General features: G+C 42.6%; 1 protein-coding gene across 1 annotated transcript in view; it reads left to right on the top strand.

Moving 5' to 3' along the window:
- The window catches only part of adarb2 (adenosine deaminase RNA specific B2 (inactive)), a 386,995-nt gene that overhangs the window by 326,328 nt on the left and 38,711 nt on the right, over positions 1-21,956 (top strand). Inside the window, exon 8 of the mRNA XM_078535348.1 lies at positions 18,622-18,803. Coding sequence (XP_078391474.1) covers positions 18,622-18,803 — 182 coding nt within the window. The remainder of the gene's footprint in view (positions 1-18,621; positions 18,804-21,956) is intronic.

Below are 21,956 nucleotides of genomic sequence, written 5' to 3'. Positions count from 1 at the left end.
CTCCTGCTCCTAATTCTTGAGTTCATGTGTTCCCATAGCTAGCCAAAGTTGGGGACATCTCTCCACTTAATTGTTGAAAATAAGAGTTTACCTTTAGTGGAAGAACTTGAATATGTTTCCTTCGTAACTGTATGTTCTGCTAATGTCTTCAGTGTTGACCATTTAACCGATTACGATGGACCTTATTTTGGAGCTTTATTTATGATGGAGAGTTTTATTTAAGGTAAAGCCCAGAAGGAAAAAACAGTTCAGACCAGTACTCTTATACTCCAGTTTTACTGGTGTTCCATTGTAAGGTATGCAAGACCAGTTCGGACCAGTACTCTTATACCCCAGCTTTTACTGTTTTTTTCCTTCTGGGAGGCTTGCAAATTATTAAAGAAAGCAATACTGTTTTTCGAACAGTTATTCCAGTCGTCAATGTATATGCCTGAGAGTAACAGGCAAATACTGTCCGTCCACCAGCAGCCTGTTAAAAATTTAAGAAAAATTAAAATTTCTTGGAATATTTAAGAATAAAATCATAATCCAAAGTGGGGCTTGAAACCGTGACCCTGGGATTAAGAGTCCCTTTAACTACCAATTGAGTTTATCAGGCTGTATAGGAATCTCTGCACTTGTCCAATTTGTTCAAATAAACGCAGCCTTTTAATAAGGACAACTTCATGAGTGACCCCCCCTTGAATATTTCAAGATCACCATAATTCCTACTGCCCACCGACCAGAAAGACATCAGCAACTATTCTCAAAGCCTTTCTGGTCACTGATCAGAGTTACAATGAACAATTTAAGTCAGGGGCTCCCATCTGCACAATGGCAGCCTAATTTAAGTATGATAATGAGATGTTCTGCCATTCTCCAAGATGTGACACAAGCAAACCCTGCAACTTGCCAGTAAAAATGGCAGCAGGTGCCTCACGATGCCAACATTTCAGGCCAATAACCTAACTTTGTTGCTACAGCGTACTCTGGATAGACTGGTTGTACTGTGTCTTTAATTGATCAATTCTGGAGATTTTGCTCTGGAAGTTTCTGCAGAATTTCCCACTTTCAGAGGGGAAAAAAATGGCTTATGTTTCCTCTTTGGAGTTGCATAGGTCATTACTGAACATGAAGCATAAATAGCGCATTCCCCTCACAACTCAAATTTACCATTGACTGTAACATTATACAACAGTACCCTCTACTGAGAAGAAGCAGTAACGGCCAGATAAACCATACATCAATAAATGTCTGTGGTAATATGTGCTGACTAGAGAAATATCCTCAAGCTATAAATCATAAGAATGAAGCACAAGAAACAGAAGAACACGTGACAATGAAGATCCTCTAGTGAAAAACTAATCTGTGTGGCACTATCATTACATCGCTATGGTTTTACTTGCGCAGTGAGGCTTTTAGTTCAGACCAAGTTGATGGGATGGAAGCCGCCTCTCCCTGCTGGTTTTAAGGGTACTAAGTGTAGTGAATCTGGAAGGCCAGTTCTTATTGTAAACAACATAAAACTGCCCATAACAAGAAGAGTAAATCAGCAACTGCAAGGGAAGACAACGTGAGTTACTTAAATATCCAGTTGAAACAGTAAATAATCTTCTTCCGAGACCCAGGAGGTACTGACAGGCATATTTGAAGTGGACTAGAGAATCCATAAGCTGCATTCTGTTCACATTATGCCAGAAGTATTTGCTGGTGACGTCAGCTGGCAAAATCAGAAATGTATTCCCTTCTCCAGAACCAGCATCCCTCATCCCAATGACTATATCAGTTTTCTTTATCCTTTCCTAGGATGTGGGCATGACTGGCAAGGCCAACATTTGTTGCCCATCCCTAATTGTCCTTGAACTGAGAGGCTTGCTTGGTCATTTCCCAGGGCAGTTAAGAGTCAATCACATTGTTATGAGTCTGGAGTCACGTGTGGGCCAGATTGGGTAAGGACGGCAGATTTCCTTCCGTAAAGGACATTAGCGAACCAGATGGGTTTTTACAATAGTCAACAATAGTTGTCATGATCACCATCACTGAGACTAGCTTTATTTTCCTGATTTTTTTTTTTTGATTAATTCAATTTAAATTCCACCAGCTACTATGATGGGATTTGAATCCAGAACATTGGTCTGGGCCTCAGGATTACTAGTCCAGTGACATTACCATTGTTCTCCCCTCACAAACACACAGAAAAGGGGGATTAATCAGTTTATTTTACGAAGAAGTCTGCCAAATGGAGGTGTCAAATAAGACACCAATGATAAAAAGGGGGGGCATTCTATAAATCAGTATACACTGTAGAGTAAAGGGTTAACATCAGGAGCACCTGACACTGATGTAACTATGATGCAATGTGACATGACTAAGAGACTGAAATCTGATGGGAAGCGTGTAGAGTACTAAGCTGTACATAGATCTATACATAAAAATAATGTTTTTAATGAATAACAGTCTATGGTAGCATTCTTAAGGTAACAGGCAAACCCTAAAGAAACTCCACCTAGACCCGAAACTCAAGGTAAAACATGGTGGCAGCGGACAGAGCATTAAGACCCATAAAAACTCCAGGAGAGGACAGCAGAAGCAAGGAGTCTACATTGCCATTCCCAGAACTGTTCCAAAGCACTGAAGGCTCCCAACAAGCTCAACACTGGGACAATTGGAAGAAGAGTTTTTCCAGGTGCAGAACAGCTTCAGGTTTGGATGAGAAGGAACAGAAGGATTAGTCAGTACTTTATTCTATGGAGTAGGGGCCATAACAAATGATGTTATTGCCAGAAAGGGCAGCGATGAGACTTCAAACTCATCTAAGGAAGTCCAGGCATTCATTTCACACTTCAGTGTTCAAAAAAATGTGATCATTGAGCGAGCAAAATTTAATAAGAGGAGGCAAAAACTGGGCGAATCCATGGACTCATTTATAAATGACCTGTGCAGACTCACAGAGAATTGTGATAATGGCATCCACAGAGATGAATAAATATGCGATTGTATAGTAATTGGGGTCTTCAATGAAACCCTATCAGACCTCATGCAAATGAGGGAAGATTTGACTCTCACAAAGGCAGTGCAAATACAGTGACTGACAAGGTGCGGAAGCAAAGCAGAGGGGCTATTTGTGGGGTAAGTGATGTCCCTTGGGGAAAAATGTGTGAAGCCATGTGAGGCAGGTTGATTCACACCCTTTACAAAGTACCTGGTTGAGCACTTGGCACATCATAACTTTCAAGACTATGGGCCAAGTGCTGGTAAATGGGATTAGGTAGGTAGGTCAGGTAGGTAGGTCACGTGTCGGTGCAGACTCGATGGGTCAAAGGGCCTCTTCTGCACTGTGATTCTGTGATATGTCAAACAAAAAAAAAAAAGAGCACAGTGAAACAAAAGCCCACGAAATCGGGAAAAAGTGCAACAACCACCATCTTGAGGTGCTGTCAGTGTGGCAGGAAACCCCTATACAAGCGGGAAGAATGCCCAGCAGGAGAACTGAGTGCCTCAACCATGGGAAGTTAGGGCATTTTAAAATAGTCTGCAGATCCAAAGTTCCTTTAGCCCTTAGGAAGAAAGAGATAACAATGAAACAAAATAAAATCCAAGAAATGGAAGAACCGCATAAAAAAACAAATAACCTCCTTAGGAGAAGTTAATGAAACAGAAAATAATTATTGGAGCATTAGAAGCTGATGGTCACCCACAGAATTCAAGCTAAATACTGGCACAGGTGTTTCGGTATTATCTGATGAAGTTAAATGGCTTAAAAGTATCACATTACAGCCACTCTTCATCCAGTTGTAAAGTCCAGGAGGGACAACAGTAATAGTAAAAGGCCAACAATTGTCAAGTTTAAGATAAAAGGTTAAAGAAATTGTGGAACCCGTGTACATTATACAAAGCTAGGATTCATCATTATTAAGCAGAAAAGCATGCTTGCAGCTGAGGCCCATTTACAAGAGTGATGAAATTGCTGACTAGCAGTCTAGTGAGGTATTCAGGACCGAATTTTCATCCATTTTTTCAGAATCAGGAAAGCTGAAAGCAGGATATTACATCACCCTAAGGGCAGACGTTAAGCCTGTAGTCTCTTCACAATGAGGAAGGTCCTTCACCCACTCTTAGACAAAGACAAGAGCGAGGCTGAACACATGCTACAACATGGGATCATCTCTCCAGTGACCATACCGACAAAGTGGTGTTCTAGAATGGTCACAGCACCAAAGCCCAATGGTTCCACTAGAATCTGTGTGGATTTGACTCAATTAAACAAGTCAGTAGAGCACAAGATCCATCGATGGCATCAATGGGTGAAAGTCAGGCCAAATTAGCAAAAAAGCACTCTCTTCACAAAATTGGATGCCAACAGCAGCTTTTGGCAGTTGCCTCTGGACAAAGAAACCAGGTTGCTAACTATTTTTATCACCCCCAATTTGGTCATTATTATTTTACCAGGTTACCATTTGAAATTGATTCTGCACCTGAAATATTGCAAAGAACAACATCTCAGACCCTGGAAGGCATGGAAGGAGTAATATTCCATATGGACAACATTCTCATGCATGGTTCACCAAGGGAAGAACATAACCGTTGTGTAAGAGCCCTTCTCAAAATCCTCCTACAAGAAGCAGTTTGACATTAAATAACAAACGTAAATTTACAAAGTCTAAAATTCATTGGCCACATTGTGCAAGCTTCGGGAATTATGGCCAACCCGCAGAAAACCAAGGTCTTAAAGAGTTCCCACAGCCTAAAAACATTGCAAAATTACAAAGAATACTTGGAATGGTCAATCAAATAGACAGATTTGTACCAAACTTGGCGGAAATCAATGAGCTGTTATGACAACTGTTGCGTCAAGGTCAACGGTGGTGCTGGAATGTGGACCAGGAAAATGCTTTGCACAAGGTCAAAAACCTTCTAATTTCACCAAAAACTCTAGCACATTATGATACAGAATTGTGAACAATTGTAACAGCAGGTACATCATCTGCAGACTTGGGGTGCAGTGTAGTCCAAAAAGATGGACAAAGAAGACCAGTTTATTGCACCTCAAGATCTCTCATGGACACAGAGAAGAGGTATGCGAACCATTGAGAGAGAAGCATTAGTAGCCACATGGGCCTGCGGGAAGTTCTCTGATTATGTCCTGGGATTAAGGTTTAAAATTGAAACCGACCACAAACCTTTGGTTACTCGTTTTAACCCTAAAGGAAATTGCAAAAATGCCACCTAGAATTCAATGTCTCAGATTGCAGCTCGTGAGATACGATTCGGTTGCTGAGTACATTCAAAGGAAGTACCAGACAACAGTGGATGCATTATCAAGAGTCCAGTGGAAGGAGTTAAGCTGCAAGATTTAAATTTTATTGAGGAAGTAGAAGTATATATTTTGCTCAATACCAAACACTTACCAGCCACTGAAAAGAGATTACAAGAAATTAAGCAAGCACAACAGCAGGATGGTGAGTGCATGAAAATAAAAGAGCATTGCCAGAATGGATGGCCGGAGTATACTCCTAACAACCCAGTACTACACCAATACCTTGAACAGAGAAAACATCTCTCAATCATCAATGATTTCTTAGTTTTTAATGACAGACTAGTCACCCCTAAAAGACTTTGACTCAACATTCTCCAGAAAATACATGAAGGTCGTTTGGGAAAAGCAAAATGCTGAGCAAGAGCCCAGCAATCAGCCTGGCGGCCAGGTATTGGTCACTCCATTGAAGAGTTAATCATGAATTGCTTTACGTGTGCAGTGAATAGCCCACAGCAGAGCGACACCCTCCACTTTTCCTTCAAGGCCATGGCACCTCCTGGGAATGGGTTTACTTGAGGTCAAAAGCAAAGTTTTCATCATTGTCATTGATTACTACTCCATGCCGGGCTAGGTGAATCACATTGCATTACCTTTGTGCAAATGCCACACCAACTTCAATCAAGGGCAGATAGGAGATCAAATGCAGAAGTTGTAAAGTTGCAGTGGGAGATGCACTGTTTCACTGTTAGCTTCACAAAAATGGCATCATGCCATCCAGCTCTCCACTCAAATGCATTGACCTGTGTGAAGATCCTATTCTTCCACCGTAGATAGGAAGTACCACAGATAGTTAGGTCAATTCATTTCAAATTCAAATACCCTTTTAAGCGATGAGTTAATTACTGTCAATCACCCCATCTGACACTGAAAATCAACCATTGCGAGTGTGGAATCTCAATCCTTCTGATTTTAATAATTGTTGGAGATTTCATTTTAATTGCATTTTTTAAAAGACTTTTCCTTTCCATCTCTTTTTTCACTTGTGTAATCAATCTTCCTTTCCCTCTCTTTATTCCTCTTTCTGTACCTGCTTTGACATTCCTTTCACCCACTCGAATTTACACTTCCTTTTCAGTCCTTTCACTGGTAATTTCACAATCCTTCAATCTGATTGGTTGAGGAAAAGCACTTACTTTCCCTCTTCCCAGATGCCCTAGAGAGAGTTCCCGCCTCACACATCAGCAACTTGCTGCGCAAAGTATCATCGAGATTAAAAAGGCAAGGACAAGCCTCACTAACAGCAGATTCCATTCATTGCCCTGCTATAAGACATTTAGACCATTGTGTCTAAAACTGAAAGATTGCAGATTAAATACTGAATAAGTGCATCAGCAATGTAAAACAGTCCATATAAACTGAATGACAACCTCTCTGCCACTAAAGTTTTTTTTTTGTGCCTTGACCATGTTACATTTACTTGGGATTAAATAGAACTAGATCATGGATTAAGTGCAATTATGCAAATTATGTTGACAGAATGCAGCAAATGTTTCCTGGAGGCAGCAAAGATGGACTAATTGTTTATGTATGAATATCATCTTCAATTTGATGTAAGCTTTCAGACTGGAATTTAAGTAGATGAATATGTTACCTTAATGACCCACACCGACAGAGATCTTCCTCCCTCAATCACTAATGCCAGATGGCTGCTTTCTCTTGCATGATATTAAAAGATGTTTTTAATTCACAGTATTGATTCTGCTGTTGTGTTAATACAGAGAGAATTGTTTTTGTTTTAGAAAATTATTGAAGGAATTTTTTTATATGGCGACCTGTGTCGCCGGTTCCAAAAAAACAGATTGCTCTCCAGGTACAGAACATTGCCTTTAACAGTCTGTAATTATCACGAAGTATTCTCTGTTAATTGACTGATTTGGGAAGCTAAATATAATGACTACTTATTAATCATGAAAGGCGATGTACAGCAGCAAGGCAACTGCAATAATTGCACTAACGATGGAGAAACGTTAATTAATGAAAAGAACAATGATGTAAAAAATTAGATACATAATGTTTAGCCACTGATTTAATATGCTTTGGGAACTCATTAGTGTGCATGGCAGCAATGGAGTGCTGGAGATTTACAGCACCCATACTGTGAACCTCTTGCTAAGAGACAGACGCCAGTCTTTGTTGTTGGATCTCACACTGTTGAAAGTGCGATAATGGTGAGATTTCCATTATGATTTTATGGGTGGAGCTGTCAGCTTGGACTGGAACATTTTTTACATATTGCATTTCCCAACATAATTCCTAGTAAACCAAGACCTCATTAGTAAAAGGAAGAAAGAATGACTTGCCGTTATATTGCGCCATTCACGGCCTTAGCACGTTCCAAAGTCCTTCACATCTAATGAAGTACATTTGAGTAGTCACTGTTGTAATGCAAGAGACGTAGCAGCCAACCTGTGTACAGCAAGCTCCCACACACCACAATGTGACAATGGTCAGATAACCCATTTTCAGTTTGTTGGTTGAGGGATAAATATTGGCCAGGACACTCTTTGAAACAATGCAATGAGATCTTTTACGTCCACCTGAGAGAGCATTTGATCTCAGTTCAAAATGTCTCATTCAAAGGGTGGCCTCTGATAGTGCAGTGTTTAGTACTGTTTGAGCTTGGCACCTACAGCCTTATAACAACAACTTGCATTTACATAGGACCTTTATCATAGAAACACATCTCAAAGCACTTCATGAAGGCATAGCCAAAGAAGTTACATTAGACAGAAATCCCTATGGAAATAATTGAATGCGGTTATATTCCTCCAGATTGAATAATTACATGATTTAGATTTAAATTTATGGCAGAATATTAGAATATCTGTAAAGACTAAAGAAACTTAAATGGTGATGACGTGATGGAAAGTTCAGCATCCACTTTGATGTTAAAGGCAGACATTCATTAAAAGGTAAAATAATCTAGATAAAAAACACACTGTCACTGCACGGCCGAGTTTTCAGGCAGGCATTCCTGCATCATTCGGAAACAATTTGCTTTCAACTGTTTACTGAAACCTTAACTTTTACAGGCCTTTGTTTCCTCTGTCTCTGAGTTTTCAGAGGCAGGCTGTACAACAGTTTTTTTTATCACCCCATGTTGCTGAGCCCTGGCCTTTGGTGTTGCCAGGTGCACTCTCAACAGGGAGGAAGATCAGAGCAAGAACTATACTGGGCCACTGACATGCAACTGGCAGCAGGCAGATTATAGAGATATTTGTGAAGGCCTGGGAAAAGGCCACCTGCTCACCCTGGTGGACACAGAATCACCACAAGCGACAGAGACTGGCAAAAGAAGGACACATTTTCCTCCTTGCACCCCCACTCGCTTCATAAAGCTGGAAAGATCTTTCAAAATACTTTACAGGTCATTTCTGCTCCATGTGCTCAGTAACTAATGTGCTTGTGTGTACTGGAATATCCATCCAAATCAACGTCAACCCTTTCCTGTAAGTGCTGTTGTAAACTAGAATATAATACAGCTTCATGCTCCCTCTGTAATAGAGTATATGTGGTATCAGCAATGTAAAAATAATGTAGGAACATGTTTGGTTACACTAAGAAGATCCTCATACTTCCTATAAAATTTCAATCCTGATGTAAATATGGAACTGTTTACATCATTCGTAATGTTTGTCATTTAAAATAAACTCTAGTTACAGAAAGTAAGAACATCCTAGTCCTAGTATATTTCATTCCAATATATAAAATTCAGTTCCCCGCACTAAACTCATTTAGGTGGTGACAAAGGTTAAAGATCTGATGAATTGATTAAGGATATATATAAACTGGCTCTTCACTCCAAACTAGCTCAGAGTAACAGTTCATTTTGGGATACCATCAAACTGCTCAAGATAAATCCAGAGTTTCATTCATCTCTCAACTTCTGTTCCTTTTTTTACCCCTCTCTCAACTGCTTTCCCATCCCCTGGGCCCCATTGTAAAATACCATGGTATGCTGATGTCAACCATGACTCAACTGGTAATACTCTCACCTCTGAGTCAAAGGTTGTGGGTTCCAATCCAGAAGTTCAGCACAAAAACCTAAAATAATGCTCCAGTGTAGTACTGAAGGAGTGCTGCACTGTTGGAGGTGCTGCTTCAGGGGAGGCACTAAACTGAAGCCCCTTCTGCTCTCTAAGGTGGATGCTAAAGATCTTATGGGGTTATTTCTTTTTTGTGGCCAATATTTATCCCTCAATCAACAAAACAAAAACAGATTATCTGATCATTATCACATTGCTGTCTGTAGGATCTTGCTGTGCACCAATTGCCTGCTATATCTCTTACCTTACAACAGTGCCTACATTTCAAAAATACTTCATTGGCTGTAAAGTGTTTTGGGATGTCATGAAAGGCACTATATAAATGCAAGTTTTCCTCTAAGGGACCTTGAGTAATGTGAAAGACTCTCCAAAAGTGTAGCTTGTTTTTGCTGTTGCAAGGGCTTGGGTTAATGTGTGTCATGTTATTTTTCTCACAAGGGACATTAAAGCTATATTTAAACAAAATGTAAGAACTATTAGGGGAGCACTAGAATTAAATGTAATTTAACAGCAATTGATAGCAGTACATTTGTAAATGTTTCATAGCAAATGTTTATTATAAATTAATAACCCATGTTACTCAATGTTACTAAACGTACAAACTGATTGCATTTGGTAGCTTAACTGAAATATTGCAAATTATTCCAGTGAATTAACATTGGTTTCATCAAAAGATGTTAATGATTTATCATCTTAGTTTATCTGCATTCTTAACAATAATGATATTACCACTCTATTAAATAGAAAATGAAGAACATATGCATGCACATCTAGACTACTGTATGAATTTTAATGTTTACAATGTTGGCCTCTTTTACCAGCCTGATTCACTGCCATTAGGTTGAGGTGTGTGTAAAGACATGGAAATAGAATTGTACAGCTAGACTTAAAAGACAAGTAATAACTGTAAGGCTCTCTGTAGTGAGTATGTAGTGTAGTGTGTTAATTGTATATCAACTGTGGGTTAATTGTATTGAGGTGGTGGACATTAATTGGGGACTCACCTGTGCTCCTATATATGTATAATATATATAGGACCATGCTGAAAGTCTGGTGTTGGCTGAAGGTACATAATATGCAGTATGTGTTGCTATAACTAAAAGTTTGTATGTGTGTTCTATCCTTCACCATCTGGCTATTTAAACGGTAACATGATGGACTAATACTCCAGAGGCCAGGAACAATAATCTAGAGAATGCGAGTTTGGCAGTTTGAGAATTTGAGCTCAGTTTACAATAAAATTTGCAAAATAAAAGGTGGTATTAGCAAAAGCGATCATGAAAAGCTGTCAGATTGCCACATAAGCCCAATTGGTTTGCTAATGCCCTTCAGAGAAGGGCTGCAGACCTGAACCTGACCCGGTCTGGCCTGCACGTAACTCCAGTCCCACAGAAATCATTCAGTTGTGCCAGACCACTACACTGCAGCTGATCAAGAAGAAGGCTCAGCACCGCTTGCTAAGGACAACCAAAGATGGGCAATAAAGGCTGGCCTTCCAGTGACGCCCACATTCTGAATGATTAAGAAAGATTCTTCAAACTTCGGATAAATGAAGAAGCAGAGTAACACTGTACAGTTTACTCAGGTTAACTTTTCAAAAATCTAAAAACCAAGCCCAGCATGTCACTGGATGCCCTTGTCTGGTCAGGGAACTGATAACTAATCTGTTCTCGAGAGGCAGATCAGGCATTTAATATGCCAATGAGGCTGCCTGCCTCAAAGTATTAACAGATTTTTAGGCGCGAAGGCTCCAGGCCAGCTTTCCCAGGGTTCAAGGACGCCAGTAGCAGGAGGGAGGCAAAAAGGGCCAGATCCGAAAGGTGAGAGCCTTTCCGGCACGTCTTTTTGACAGGGGAAGCGGGAGTGCTTCCCCTCAAACCTCCAAGCTAACCCGCTGATTCTATAAACCACGATCCATTCAAGCCCCAAAACCCACTGAAACAAGTCCAGGGGATGGAGCCAGCCATCCAGAGACAAACCAGGGTAGGGGCGGGAGAGGGCACCAGCGCTCCACGCCACTAGGGTCCTGCCTGCATCAACATCGTTGCTGCAGCTGCCCCTCCACCATGACGGTCTGATAGCTATGGTCTTTTTAAATAGAAAATCAAACTTCAGAGGATGCCTCAAGCATTAGGCACCGCCGCCGCACCCCCCCCCCCCAACCCCCACACACCTTACATGCATCCATAGCTCCCACCTTAGACAGTGGGGCTGTTGCTTTGTCATTACTGCAGGGCTTCCTATTGGCCCTCCAGCCTAGGATGCCAACCCACCACCCTTAAGTGGACAACAAGTGTATTGCCTGGCCATTAATTGGCCATCCCTGTTCGGGACCGCTGGGGTCCCAACCCAAAACAAAAATCCTGCCCAGTGAATGGAAATGAGGCCTTTGCATACATCTGGGGTGCCCACCAGCCTCAAGTTGCCAGGAAACCTGGCCAGAACTGCTAGGTAAGGATGGTTCAAAGCCCCCTTCATAAACACACATCAGCCCCAAGTGGTCCATAGTGTGACCCATCCCTGGCCTTCTCCAGCATGGTACTTCTCATTCTGGTTAACCAGTCTCCAAATTTATGCTGGGCTCCTGTGAGGCTGGGACTTAAGGAGGCCATGACCTCAGCCTTACCATCACCCCCATCCCTTCACTCATTAGCCTTGTAAATATTGGAGTTGGGTGGGGTTTTGGGGACTGGATAGTCTCACTAACACAAAACGATAGCGGAACTTTGTCCTGTTTCTGGATCCCTGTGAAGTTTGTTGTAGCTATTCCATTCGCCTCTCATTGAAGTTACAGGAGAAATTGCTGGAACAGCCAAGGAATCTCAGCTTGAATTACCTTGGGTACAAATTCAAATGATCAGGCAAAGCATTGCCACCAATTATGAAGAAGTAATGATTGCTAATATTCTTCATTTCAATAACAGTTGTGCTATAAGAAAGTAAATCAAAGAGAAGGGCAGTGACTGTGTATCTAAAATGGATGTCCTGTAATAGCAAAAATATTGCCTATGGCAGCTTAACTGGAACTTGATTTTCCATGGGGCCATGCAGTTGGTGCTGTATACCTGTCTCTCTCTCCCTCTCACGTTGTTTTCGGTCCTCAGTGGAGTAGATTACAGTACATACAGATATGAATATTTATAAGGTTTGACAAATATGACAAAGGTGCTTTTCATTTGCTTTGGTTTCATTAGGTTTATGTTGTAAAGTTGAGTTTACAGAATACGAGCTCTTATTTATGTTTGGCAGCATAAAAGGTTTGGAGTAATGTTAATTTTTCATGTGTAAATCCTTTTCAATAGTTTTGTTATTTTTGTCCCTTTGGGGTATCAGGCCTTCAGCCCCCAGTATCCCCGCAAACGTCAACCCCTCCCCCGCCCAACCAACCGACAAGACAAAGGTCATATAACCTTAACCAGAGCAAACCCAGAAAGGGATACATAATATAAACAACAACAACCCTCATTTGGACATTTTCTTCACCCTCTCCACTCCCCAGCTACCCTTCTCTCAGTGCAGAAGTACTGAGCTCTTGAAGTGTTTCCCTGCAGCACACTGGTACTTGACTTCTACTAGTGTTCCCCTGCGGCTCAGGGGTGTCATCAAAGCCTGGTTTGTGTCAAAAAATGTTTTTTGATTCTACCAGCTAGAATCCCTGAGTTGATTTTTTTTTAAAGCTGCAATTCAGTGACTTGAGCTCCCAGCCAAAGTATTACCATAGCTTTCACATTCCAACACCATTAAGATAGAATCTACCTGTCCACAAAAACCAAAGAAAGTGACCTCAGGGCAATGTAAATGGACCACATCCTCTATCCCATTAGCATAGCATCCAGGTATTCACCATTACCTTCTCGAGGGCAATTAGGGATGAGCAATAAATGCTAGCCTAGCCAACAATGACTACTTCGCATGATCGAATAAAAAAAAAATCAACTGGGTGGAGATAGACCATTAGTCTTAATCACTTGGACACTAGGACTTAGGCTGAGAGAAGGATTCCCAGACATGCTCTAATTAAGTACAATTGGAATACAATGGCCATGATTGTCCATGAGGAGATTGAGAGAGGAGGACCCTGGGACAGGCAGTCAGCAGCGCCTAGAGGAGAATGTGAGAGGAGGATCTAGCACCTAGTGTATACTCAAGTAGGAGTAAGGGTAAAATAAAAGGAAAGGCCCATATTCTATTTAGTTAAGATATGTCTGGGGAGCTCAGTCCCAAGATTTGCACATCCTGCGCTATGTGGAAAATCCTAGACACTCCTGGCGGTCTGGATGACCATGTGTGCAGGAGGTGCCTCCGACTGGAGCAACTCGAGCTCTGGGTTTTGGAGCTTGAGCGGCAGCTGGGGGCACTATGGTGCATTCATGAGGCTGAGAGGTTCATGGATAGCATGTTTCAGGACGTGGTCACCCCGCAGCTTAATGTAAGCAGAGAGGGAATAGGTGACCACCAGACAGAAGAAGGTGTCTAGGCAAGTAGTGAGGGAATCCCCCTGAGTACATCATGCTCGCAAACCATTTTTTGGCCTTGGAAAATGGTGAGAGTGAGTGGAGGCCAACCAGAGCCAAGGCCATGGCACTGTGGGTGGTCCAGCTGCTCAGGGCAGGAGGAGGAAGGGCAATAGTGGTCAGGGATTCATTAGTGAGGGGGGTAGACAGGTGCTTCTGCGGCTGTAGACGTGACTCCAGGATGGTATGGTGCCTCCTAGGTTCCAGGGTCAAGGATGTTACGGAATTTGCTTAATCAACATTTTCCCATTCTGCAATCTATTTGCACATGTGCAAACTTTGAGTGCATTTGTTTGCGAAAGTCAGAGTGTATTTTTTTATTTTACTTAGAGCGGGTTAAGTACAATATAAGCTATCCTCTTTTCTTTATTAAAACTCAAATAAACCCATCGGCTAATGTCTTTTATGATCACAGCACTGATATGGCAGGCGGATGCCAAGCTGCCCAAATCCCAGAGGGAAACTTGAAGCAGCTGCCACAGCTATTTGCAATTTGTACTTATTTTGAGATGCAGACATTGAATTCAGTAAAAAGAAAACCACCAAGTCTTATAGGTTTCTTACAAAACTAAATTAAACCTTTATTAATATAAGAAATGATTTTAAGCACATGCATAGATCTACGAATTATTACTATGATAACTTCTAAATCCCCTAATTAATCGAAACGCCAGTTACACTAAGGCAACAGTAAGACATATAGGGCAGAATTTTTGGCTCAGTGGGTGGGCACGCGCCTGACCCGCTCGAGTGTGAAATAACACGCGATGTTGGCCAAGCGTCCCGACGTCAATGCACACTCTCACGATATTTTGCTCAACGGGTACATGTGGGAGATGGAGGCGCACCCACCATTAATTAAGAGGCCAATTAAGGCCCTTGACACACCAATTGCCACCAACTTTATGTAACCTGTGCAATTTTTCGGCCATCACACGGGCAAAACAGGCAGGCCCCAATTTACAAAAGCTCATCCATAGGTGGGATAAGAAGGATCAGCAGCATTGTCAATGTGAGCAGTGAGCAGTTTTGGAGATCATGTGCTGTTGGTTGCTTATGTGAACTGGACAGCTCCATTTCACTTCAGGGCTTCATTCTGAGCATTTCCAGGCTTCATTTCAGGACTCATCGTTGTCTTCCGGGCCCCCAGAGGATTCGGACTGTGTTGACCTTTCCAGGTATCAGACAGCCTTCCATAACCCTGGTATTGGGGATTGTGGTCTCTGCTGGAGGCACCTCCTCTGAGGAGGAGGAGGTGGGCAGAAGGGAGAGGAGGCCAGGTGTCTCTATGCAGCTTCCAGGGGAGCGACCTGTGGGAGGAGAAGCGCAGGCACAGCGGGGGCAGGGCGAGCAGGAAATTCAAGGTGGAAGGAGCCACAGAAAATGCCACTATCCTGCTGCCAGGGTTTACAGGCGGCGATGCAGCTACCTCAATATGTCCGAGGTGGAATGCCAAAGGAGGCTCCGCCTCTGCAGGGAGACCGTCAACTCCATTTGTCAAGGGATTGGCCCTGAGATCAGCTCTGACTGTGTGGGTGGACACCTCATGCCAGTGGCTCTGAAGGTCACAGTGGCCCTCAACATCAATGCTTCCGGCTCTTTCCAGGGATCAGTGGGGGATCTGTGTGGAGTCTCCCATTCAGCTGTCCGCAGTTGCATCAAACCGATGACAGAAGCTCCATTCAGGCGTGCATTGACTTTCATTCATTTCCACATGGATGAGGCCAGCCAGGCTGAGTGAGCCAGAGGCTTCACAGAAATTGCTGGGTTCCCCCATGCCCAGGGTGAATCAACTGCACACATATGGCCATCATGGTGCCAGCTGGTGAGCCTGGTGCCTTTGGCTCCATGAACATGCAGATAGTGTGTGATCACAAAATGCAGATTCTGCAAGTCTGTGCAAGGTACCCAGGCAGCTCCCATGATGCTTACATCCTGAGACACTCCCAGGTGCTGAGGCTCTTCAGTGCTCCAGCCTGACTGGATGGATGGCTGTTGGGTGCCAAGGGCTATCCCCTGAAAAGGTGGCTCATGACGCCTCTCCGTCATCCAAGAACAGAGGCAGAGAAGCGTTACGAGTCATGGCTGTACAAGGGCAGTGGTAGAGGACCATTGGTCTTCTCAAGATGCGCTTCCATTATTTGGACCGGTCAGGGGGCGCAGTATAATACACCTCAAAGCGGGTGTCACAGATAGTGGTGGCATGCTGCGCTCTCCACAATCTGGCACTGGCAAAGGGGAGGCAGTGGAGGAAGAGGGTGTGGACGCAATGGCAAGGCAACAGATGATAAGTCCAGTAGTCAGTCCCAAGATGAGCACAGTGAGAAGAACGCACAGGATGTGGACGCAGACCTGGGTAACCTCCAGAGAGGCAGGGACATCCAGGACGCTTTGATCGAACGCTTCTTCAGCTAGGCTACCAAATAAGAGCCACCACCACAGGGCTGCAGGCTCCATACTCGATCCCAGAGAGGACCATTTCCTTGGCCACTAACATACACTCTGTGCCTTTGCAATAAAGTTTCAGGAGACACACGTCCATCATTACATAATGGCCTACCCTGCATCTACAGAACAAATGAAGCATACTGAGGCCAATAGCACAAAATAAAATCTCATTTAATGTTGCATGTGACACATTGCTGAACTAAACATTAACATTGATCTCCTGGCTAGGTGAAATATTTCAACCCCTCTTTTGAATTCAAGCTAGTCTGGTTTATTTAAAAATGCAAAGGTTCCCTTTACACCTATGTTTACCTACTTAACATTTCAAACCTCGCTTATCTTCTGTTACACCAAAGCCTTCAGACCAGCTGCCTTTAATCCAATTAAGTCACACACACACACACACACACACCTCCATTACTCTGCTTTACAATAAATTCCAATAACATTATGAAAATTATTATATCTTCCTGACAGCACATGAACATTAACCGGGCACTGAATTGGCAAGTATATCCATTTTAACACAACCCTGCTGCAGTCAAATGGGGGGGCAGAGGGGGTGGAGAAGAGGGGAGCCAATTGACCCCCTCCTCACCTGATCGTAACAGGGGTGTGAAGAAGTTAGGGGTGGACTCCCATCTCAGTGCACCATGGTGCAGCAGGTTCGTGTTCCACTTCATTCCATTGCCTGCTCAAGTTGCCCCTAGGTGTGCATTAAACAGTCCAGTTTGCCCACAATAAAGCTGATTACCTCCAACGTGAACTTGAGCAGAGCCAAGTCAGCAGCTTCTGATCAATTCGTACTAGTTCATTGTCAGTGCAACAGCATGCAGCTTCTCCAGCACTCTAGCCACCCTTACGCAGCATTTTTTAATATTTTACACAAGGATGTTAAACTATTGGATTTGATTTGTTGCTTCTTGATCAAATTGTGTGACTGAGAATTTCCTCAGAGTCTCTGAGCTTCGATGGCTTTTTGGTGTAAACACCTTGAACCCAGTCTCCGCCGCCCCTCCAGTGATGTTATGGCAAAGGAACGTCAGCGACTCTGAGGATATCCCCAGCACATATTCAACTTCATAACAGAAAAATTCTCCACCCATCTTCACTCTCACCTAAAGCCATGTTTACTGCTGGTGTTCAGCTCCACAGTTGTCAGTCACCCTCCATTACCTCATCCACGTGACCATTGTTCTTGTTCACGAGTGTCAGAATTCTCTTTGGATCATACTCAGTGCGACACTGAGGGAGTGCAACACTGTCAGAGGAGTTGTCTTTCAAATGAGATATTAAACCTAAGGCTGGTTGCCCTCTCCAGTAGACATCAAAGATCCAGCGATATTATTTGAATGAAGAGCAGGAGAGTTATCATGAGAGGTGCAATAAACACAATTGATTTATTTGCCTTTCTTCAGTCAATCGCAAACCTCTCCTAATTTGGCATCGACGCACAAAAACTTTCAGTCGAGGGCATTGGGTAGCAAGGAATGTTGGGTCAGGCTCCATCCTGCACCCAGCTTCCCGCAACAAAGATCCCACCATTCAGGGGAGTTTCTCCCTGGGAGAATTTCTCGACTCACGTTACCCGCCTTGAGGACGGAAATCCAGGCATTAGTCTCAGGATGAGGGATCGGCTATGTAGGGCTGAGATGAGGAGAAATCGCTTCACTCAAAAGGCTGTGAATCTTTGGAATTTTAACACTCAGTAGTTGAGAGTATTAAGGACAGAGACCGATAGCTTTTTGTTCACTAAGGAAATCGAGGGATGTGGGAATAGGCTAGGAAAGTGGAGTTCAGGTAGATCAACCATTGAATGATGGAGCAGGCTCAAGGAGCCTTATGGCCTACTCCTGCTCCAATTTCTTCTGCTTTTATATTCTCATGACTGAAAATATTTCAAGGAGGGAAAGAGTAGCCGATAGCAAAAAGTCTGGCTGTATTTCTCAATTTCTGATTTGTGAACCTACTATATTAACATCAATATATCCTGTGTTTAATCTGTTACCCAAATAAAAATGCAGGTCACAAATATATCAGACACATGTGTACAAGTGTCTGTACTAAATTGTCATTAGCCCAACTGCCCATTCAACACTTAATTGCAGTGTAGCGCAATTAGCAGATGAGGAGCTGGTTACGCCAAATTAACTACAGGTTCAAATGAAAAGTGCTCAGCTGGGAGCAATCTGGTTGAGGCCCCTGTTTAGAACAAACACATCCTGACACAGTGAAATGATTCAAAAATGAAATTTAAACGAGAAAAAAGTGCATTTTTTGTTTTTGGTTGACTCGCTAAACCTCTCCTGTATTTCAGGTGGAACATTCTGGGTGCTCAAGGATCTCTCCTGAGTCATTTCATTGAACCGATCTACCTGCAGAGCATCGTGCTGGGAAGCACTCACCACGTTGGTCACCTTTTCCGCGCATTGTGCCAACGGCTGGAGGATGTCGCTCAGCTGCCACCACCCTACCGATGCAACCAGCCTCTTCTCAGTGGTATGTTACCAGTCTTCTAAACAGCTGGCCTGCACTCCCTGGCCTCATCGTGGCCTGTCACGTGTGGCCTATATAATCTCAGGCAGAGCTTAACCTTTCGCCCTCCTAAATAAACAATAGGCCAGGCAGTCGGTAGAATAAACATTAAGGGGTTGCCTTTCTGCCAGTCATACGTCAGTTCAGTCCGGGCTCAATCAGTTGAACCAGTGCAAAAGATAGGGGAACTTTAACCCAAATGAATCACGGCTAAAACCACTGAATTTGTGGTTTATATAATCTTTTGTGATACGTCGAGAATTCAGTTCACCTGAATCCTCAACGCCACTACTATCCCAGCAGCAGGCTGCCCTTCCTGCTCCTGACTTGCAGCCTCTCCTGGCACGTTCTTGCCCAACAGGGAGCCAGGCCTGTCAATCAGACTGGCTTCAGGGCAGGGATGCTGTTGGAGAAAAAAAGACACACACTGTAACATTAAAACTGCACAACTTGCATAGACCAGGACTTCCAGGTTTTCCGTCCTCCACTCCACTCCTCTGCTCCACTCAAGGGACCAGTCCTGATAAATAACAGGGCCGTCTAGTCGATCAAAAGCTGTTAGACCCGTATTCTGTAAGCTTCAAAATCTTTATCCGCATGCATTGATTCTATTTAGCTGCACAGACTATTCTTTCTATTTCCCACAACAATAAAAAAGTTGACCTTTAGATTAATCTTCACACACTTCTATTTCACATATTTCATCAAAAACTGCTTCCTCTCAGAGATGATACTTATTTGTAAATGTCCCTTATTCTTTAATTTAATAACATGTTTGATTGTCTATAAGTTCCCAGGTTTTGCAATAAGCACTGAACAAAAATACTTTTGTTTATTGCTCAATTTCTCCTAATTCAAGCTGCTCTTAAAGTGCATTACCTTGGCCATAAACTTCATGTCCCACTCAGTCTGCTCTGAAGATGCACAACTCTAGTGCGTCTATATCCGAACAGTGTAAATTCTGCCTATGTTCTTACATTTACACAGATTTCTGTCTAGCAATTGAACTAAAATAAGCCATCGAACGGTGGCAAGTTCAAGCTAAACTCCAATTCAGGGTTGAGAACTAAGAACTCAGTTGTAGGAACTGCACAGTCACCATACTCTCTACTCACTTTTCCATTTCTGCTATCTAACACTTTGCCAAATTTCATCCACCTAATTAGATATCACTGTAATTTACACATAATGCATATAGGTAGATAATGACCATTATAATAATGAATCTTTAGAGACCCCATGTTAAAAGTAAAATAAAAACAACGCTGGGGTTTAGAATTTCACTTTTATGCTTTTAGTTTCTAACCCATGCACACTTTTGCTGAATGGCATAATTTTTCCTATTATCTTTAAAATGTCAGTCATTAAGTTCTTAATTTAAGTTTAATTTGCATTTTAGAGATAATTGCTTACTTGGACAGAAGCCAATTTAATGAAGCATTAGCACTTGGGCAAAGCACACAATTTGGAAATATTAAGCACCGTGCCTTCCTAATGTTGCAGCGTAACAATGAAAAGACAGCATTATTGAATGATTACTGAGTACAATAACTTCATAAAATGAGCTTTCATTTTAATCTGATTTTTTGTGCTTTATTAGCAGCAAATTTTGACAAACTTCTTTGGAATATTTTATTCTAACAAATCTTGACATTGAATTTCCCAGCAATCAGCAGCGAATTACGTCATGATAGTCTATGAATGTTGTCATACACAGGTGACTTGTTGTTGCAGAGTAGACGTGTTAGCAGTCACTGTTGCTGCAAAAAGTAGGACAAGTTGACACTTAAAGGAAAGCAACCTACTACATAGGGGGATGGTGGCATAGTCACTGGAGTAGTAATCCTGAGGGACAGACTAATTCTGTGCAGGGGGGTGGGGGCATGGGTTCAAATCCCATGGCAGCTGGTGGAAACTCTTTTGAGTTACCAACAGTCACAGATTGCAACTTCTTTCGAGTACAATCACAGTTCTTGGTTTTCCGGGAGTGGGACATGAACCCACAACCCTCTGATTCAAAGGCGAGGGTGCTATGAACTGAGCCACAGCTGGCACCTCCATGGCAGCTGGTGGAATTTGAATTCAATTAAGAAAACCTGGAATTAAAAAGCTGCTCTAATTGTTGTTTTAAAAACCCATCTGGTTGGCTAATGAGGAAATTTGCCATCTTTACCTGGCCTTACCTACATGTGACACCAGGCCCACAGCAATGTGGTTTCCTTAACTGCCCCTCATTCATTTCAAGAGCAATTCGGGATGGGCAATGAATGCTGGCCTTGCCAGTGATGCCCACGTCCCATGAAAGAGGAAATAAAGTATTAGCAGCATCATAATATGTAATAGGAAGTTCATCTGACTTTTCAAATGTGCCATGTAATCTTGTCAGCATTTGTTCCCAAGCCCTACCTTGCCCTTAATACAACTGAATAGCATACTAGCCCAGTTAAGGGTCAACCATTTTGGTAGTGGAACTTGAGTCAGGGAGGCCAAACCAGATAAGGAAGGCAGGCTTCCTTCCATCAGTGAGGCAGTCAGGTTTTTATGAGAATGGTCACTTTTACTGATGCCAGCATGTTAAAACCAGAAGCGGGTGGGTTCTGGGTGGGTTTCAGATTATTCAGTTTTTACTTCCCACCAGACCCAAACCCATCCAGGCTTGAGGATTAAAATTCACCGCATAGGGCTGGATTCTTGTTTAATTTAAAGAAAATAGAGTTGAAAGAGTGATTTTTTCTTTAATGGTTAAATCTTAGCTCTTTTTAACTGACTTCCTTTTGATTTGTTTTCTGTCTCTGATTTTAAAGAGTGCACTTTGATACCATCAGGGGCCAGGCTGGAAGGAATAAATGATTCTGACAATTTGACAGTCTGAAGGAGCTGAATTAACATCACTCATTACCCCAGGCTTTTATTAAAACTTACAGTCATGTTAATTCAGCTTAGTCTCACTGTCGGCCTCAGTAACTCCTCAAAGTCAGTCCTCACCGAAGCCATTCACTGGTGGCGAGAAGCCACTTCCCTGGAGTTTTCAGTTTCTACAAGTTAATGGGTATTTTACATTTAAAACGAGCACCTGGATCCCCCCCCATCAGCTGCGGTTAACAATATAAGCTTGCT

The sequence above is a fragment of the Cetorhinus maximus genome, chromosome 3, assembly GCF_964194155.1.
Source record: "Cetorhinus maximus chromosome 3, sCetMax3.hap1.1, whole genome shotgun sequence".
NCBI lineage: Eukaryota > Metazoa > Chordata > Chondrichthyes > Lamniformes > Cetorhinidae > Cetorhinus > Cetorhinus maximus.
Note: the sequence above shows the minus strand (reverse complement) of the source record. Positions and strands in the feature narration are given on the sequence as shown.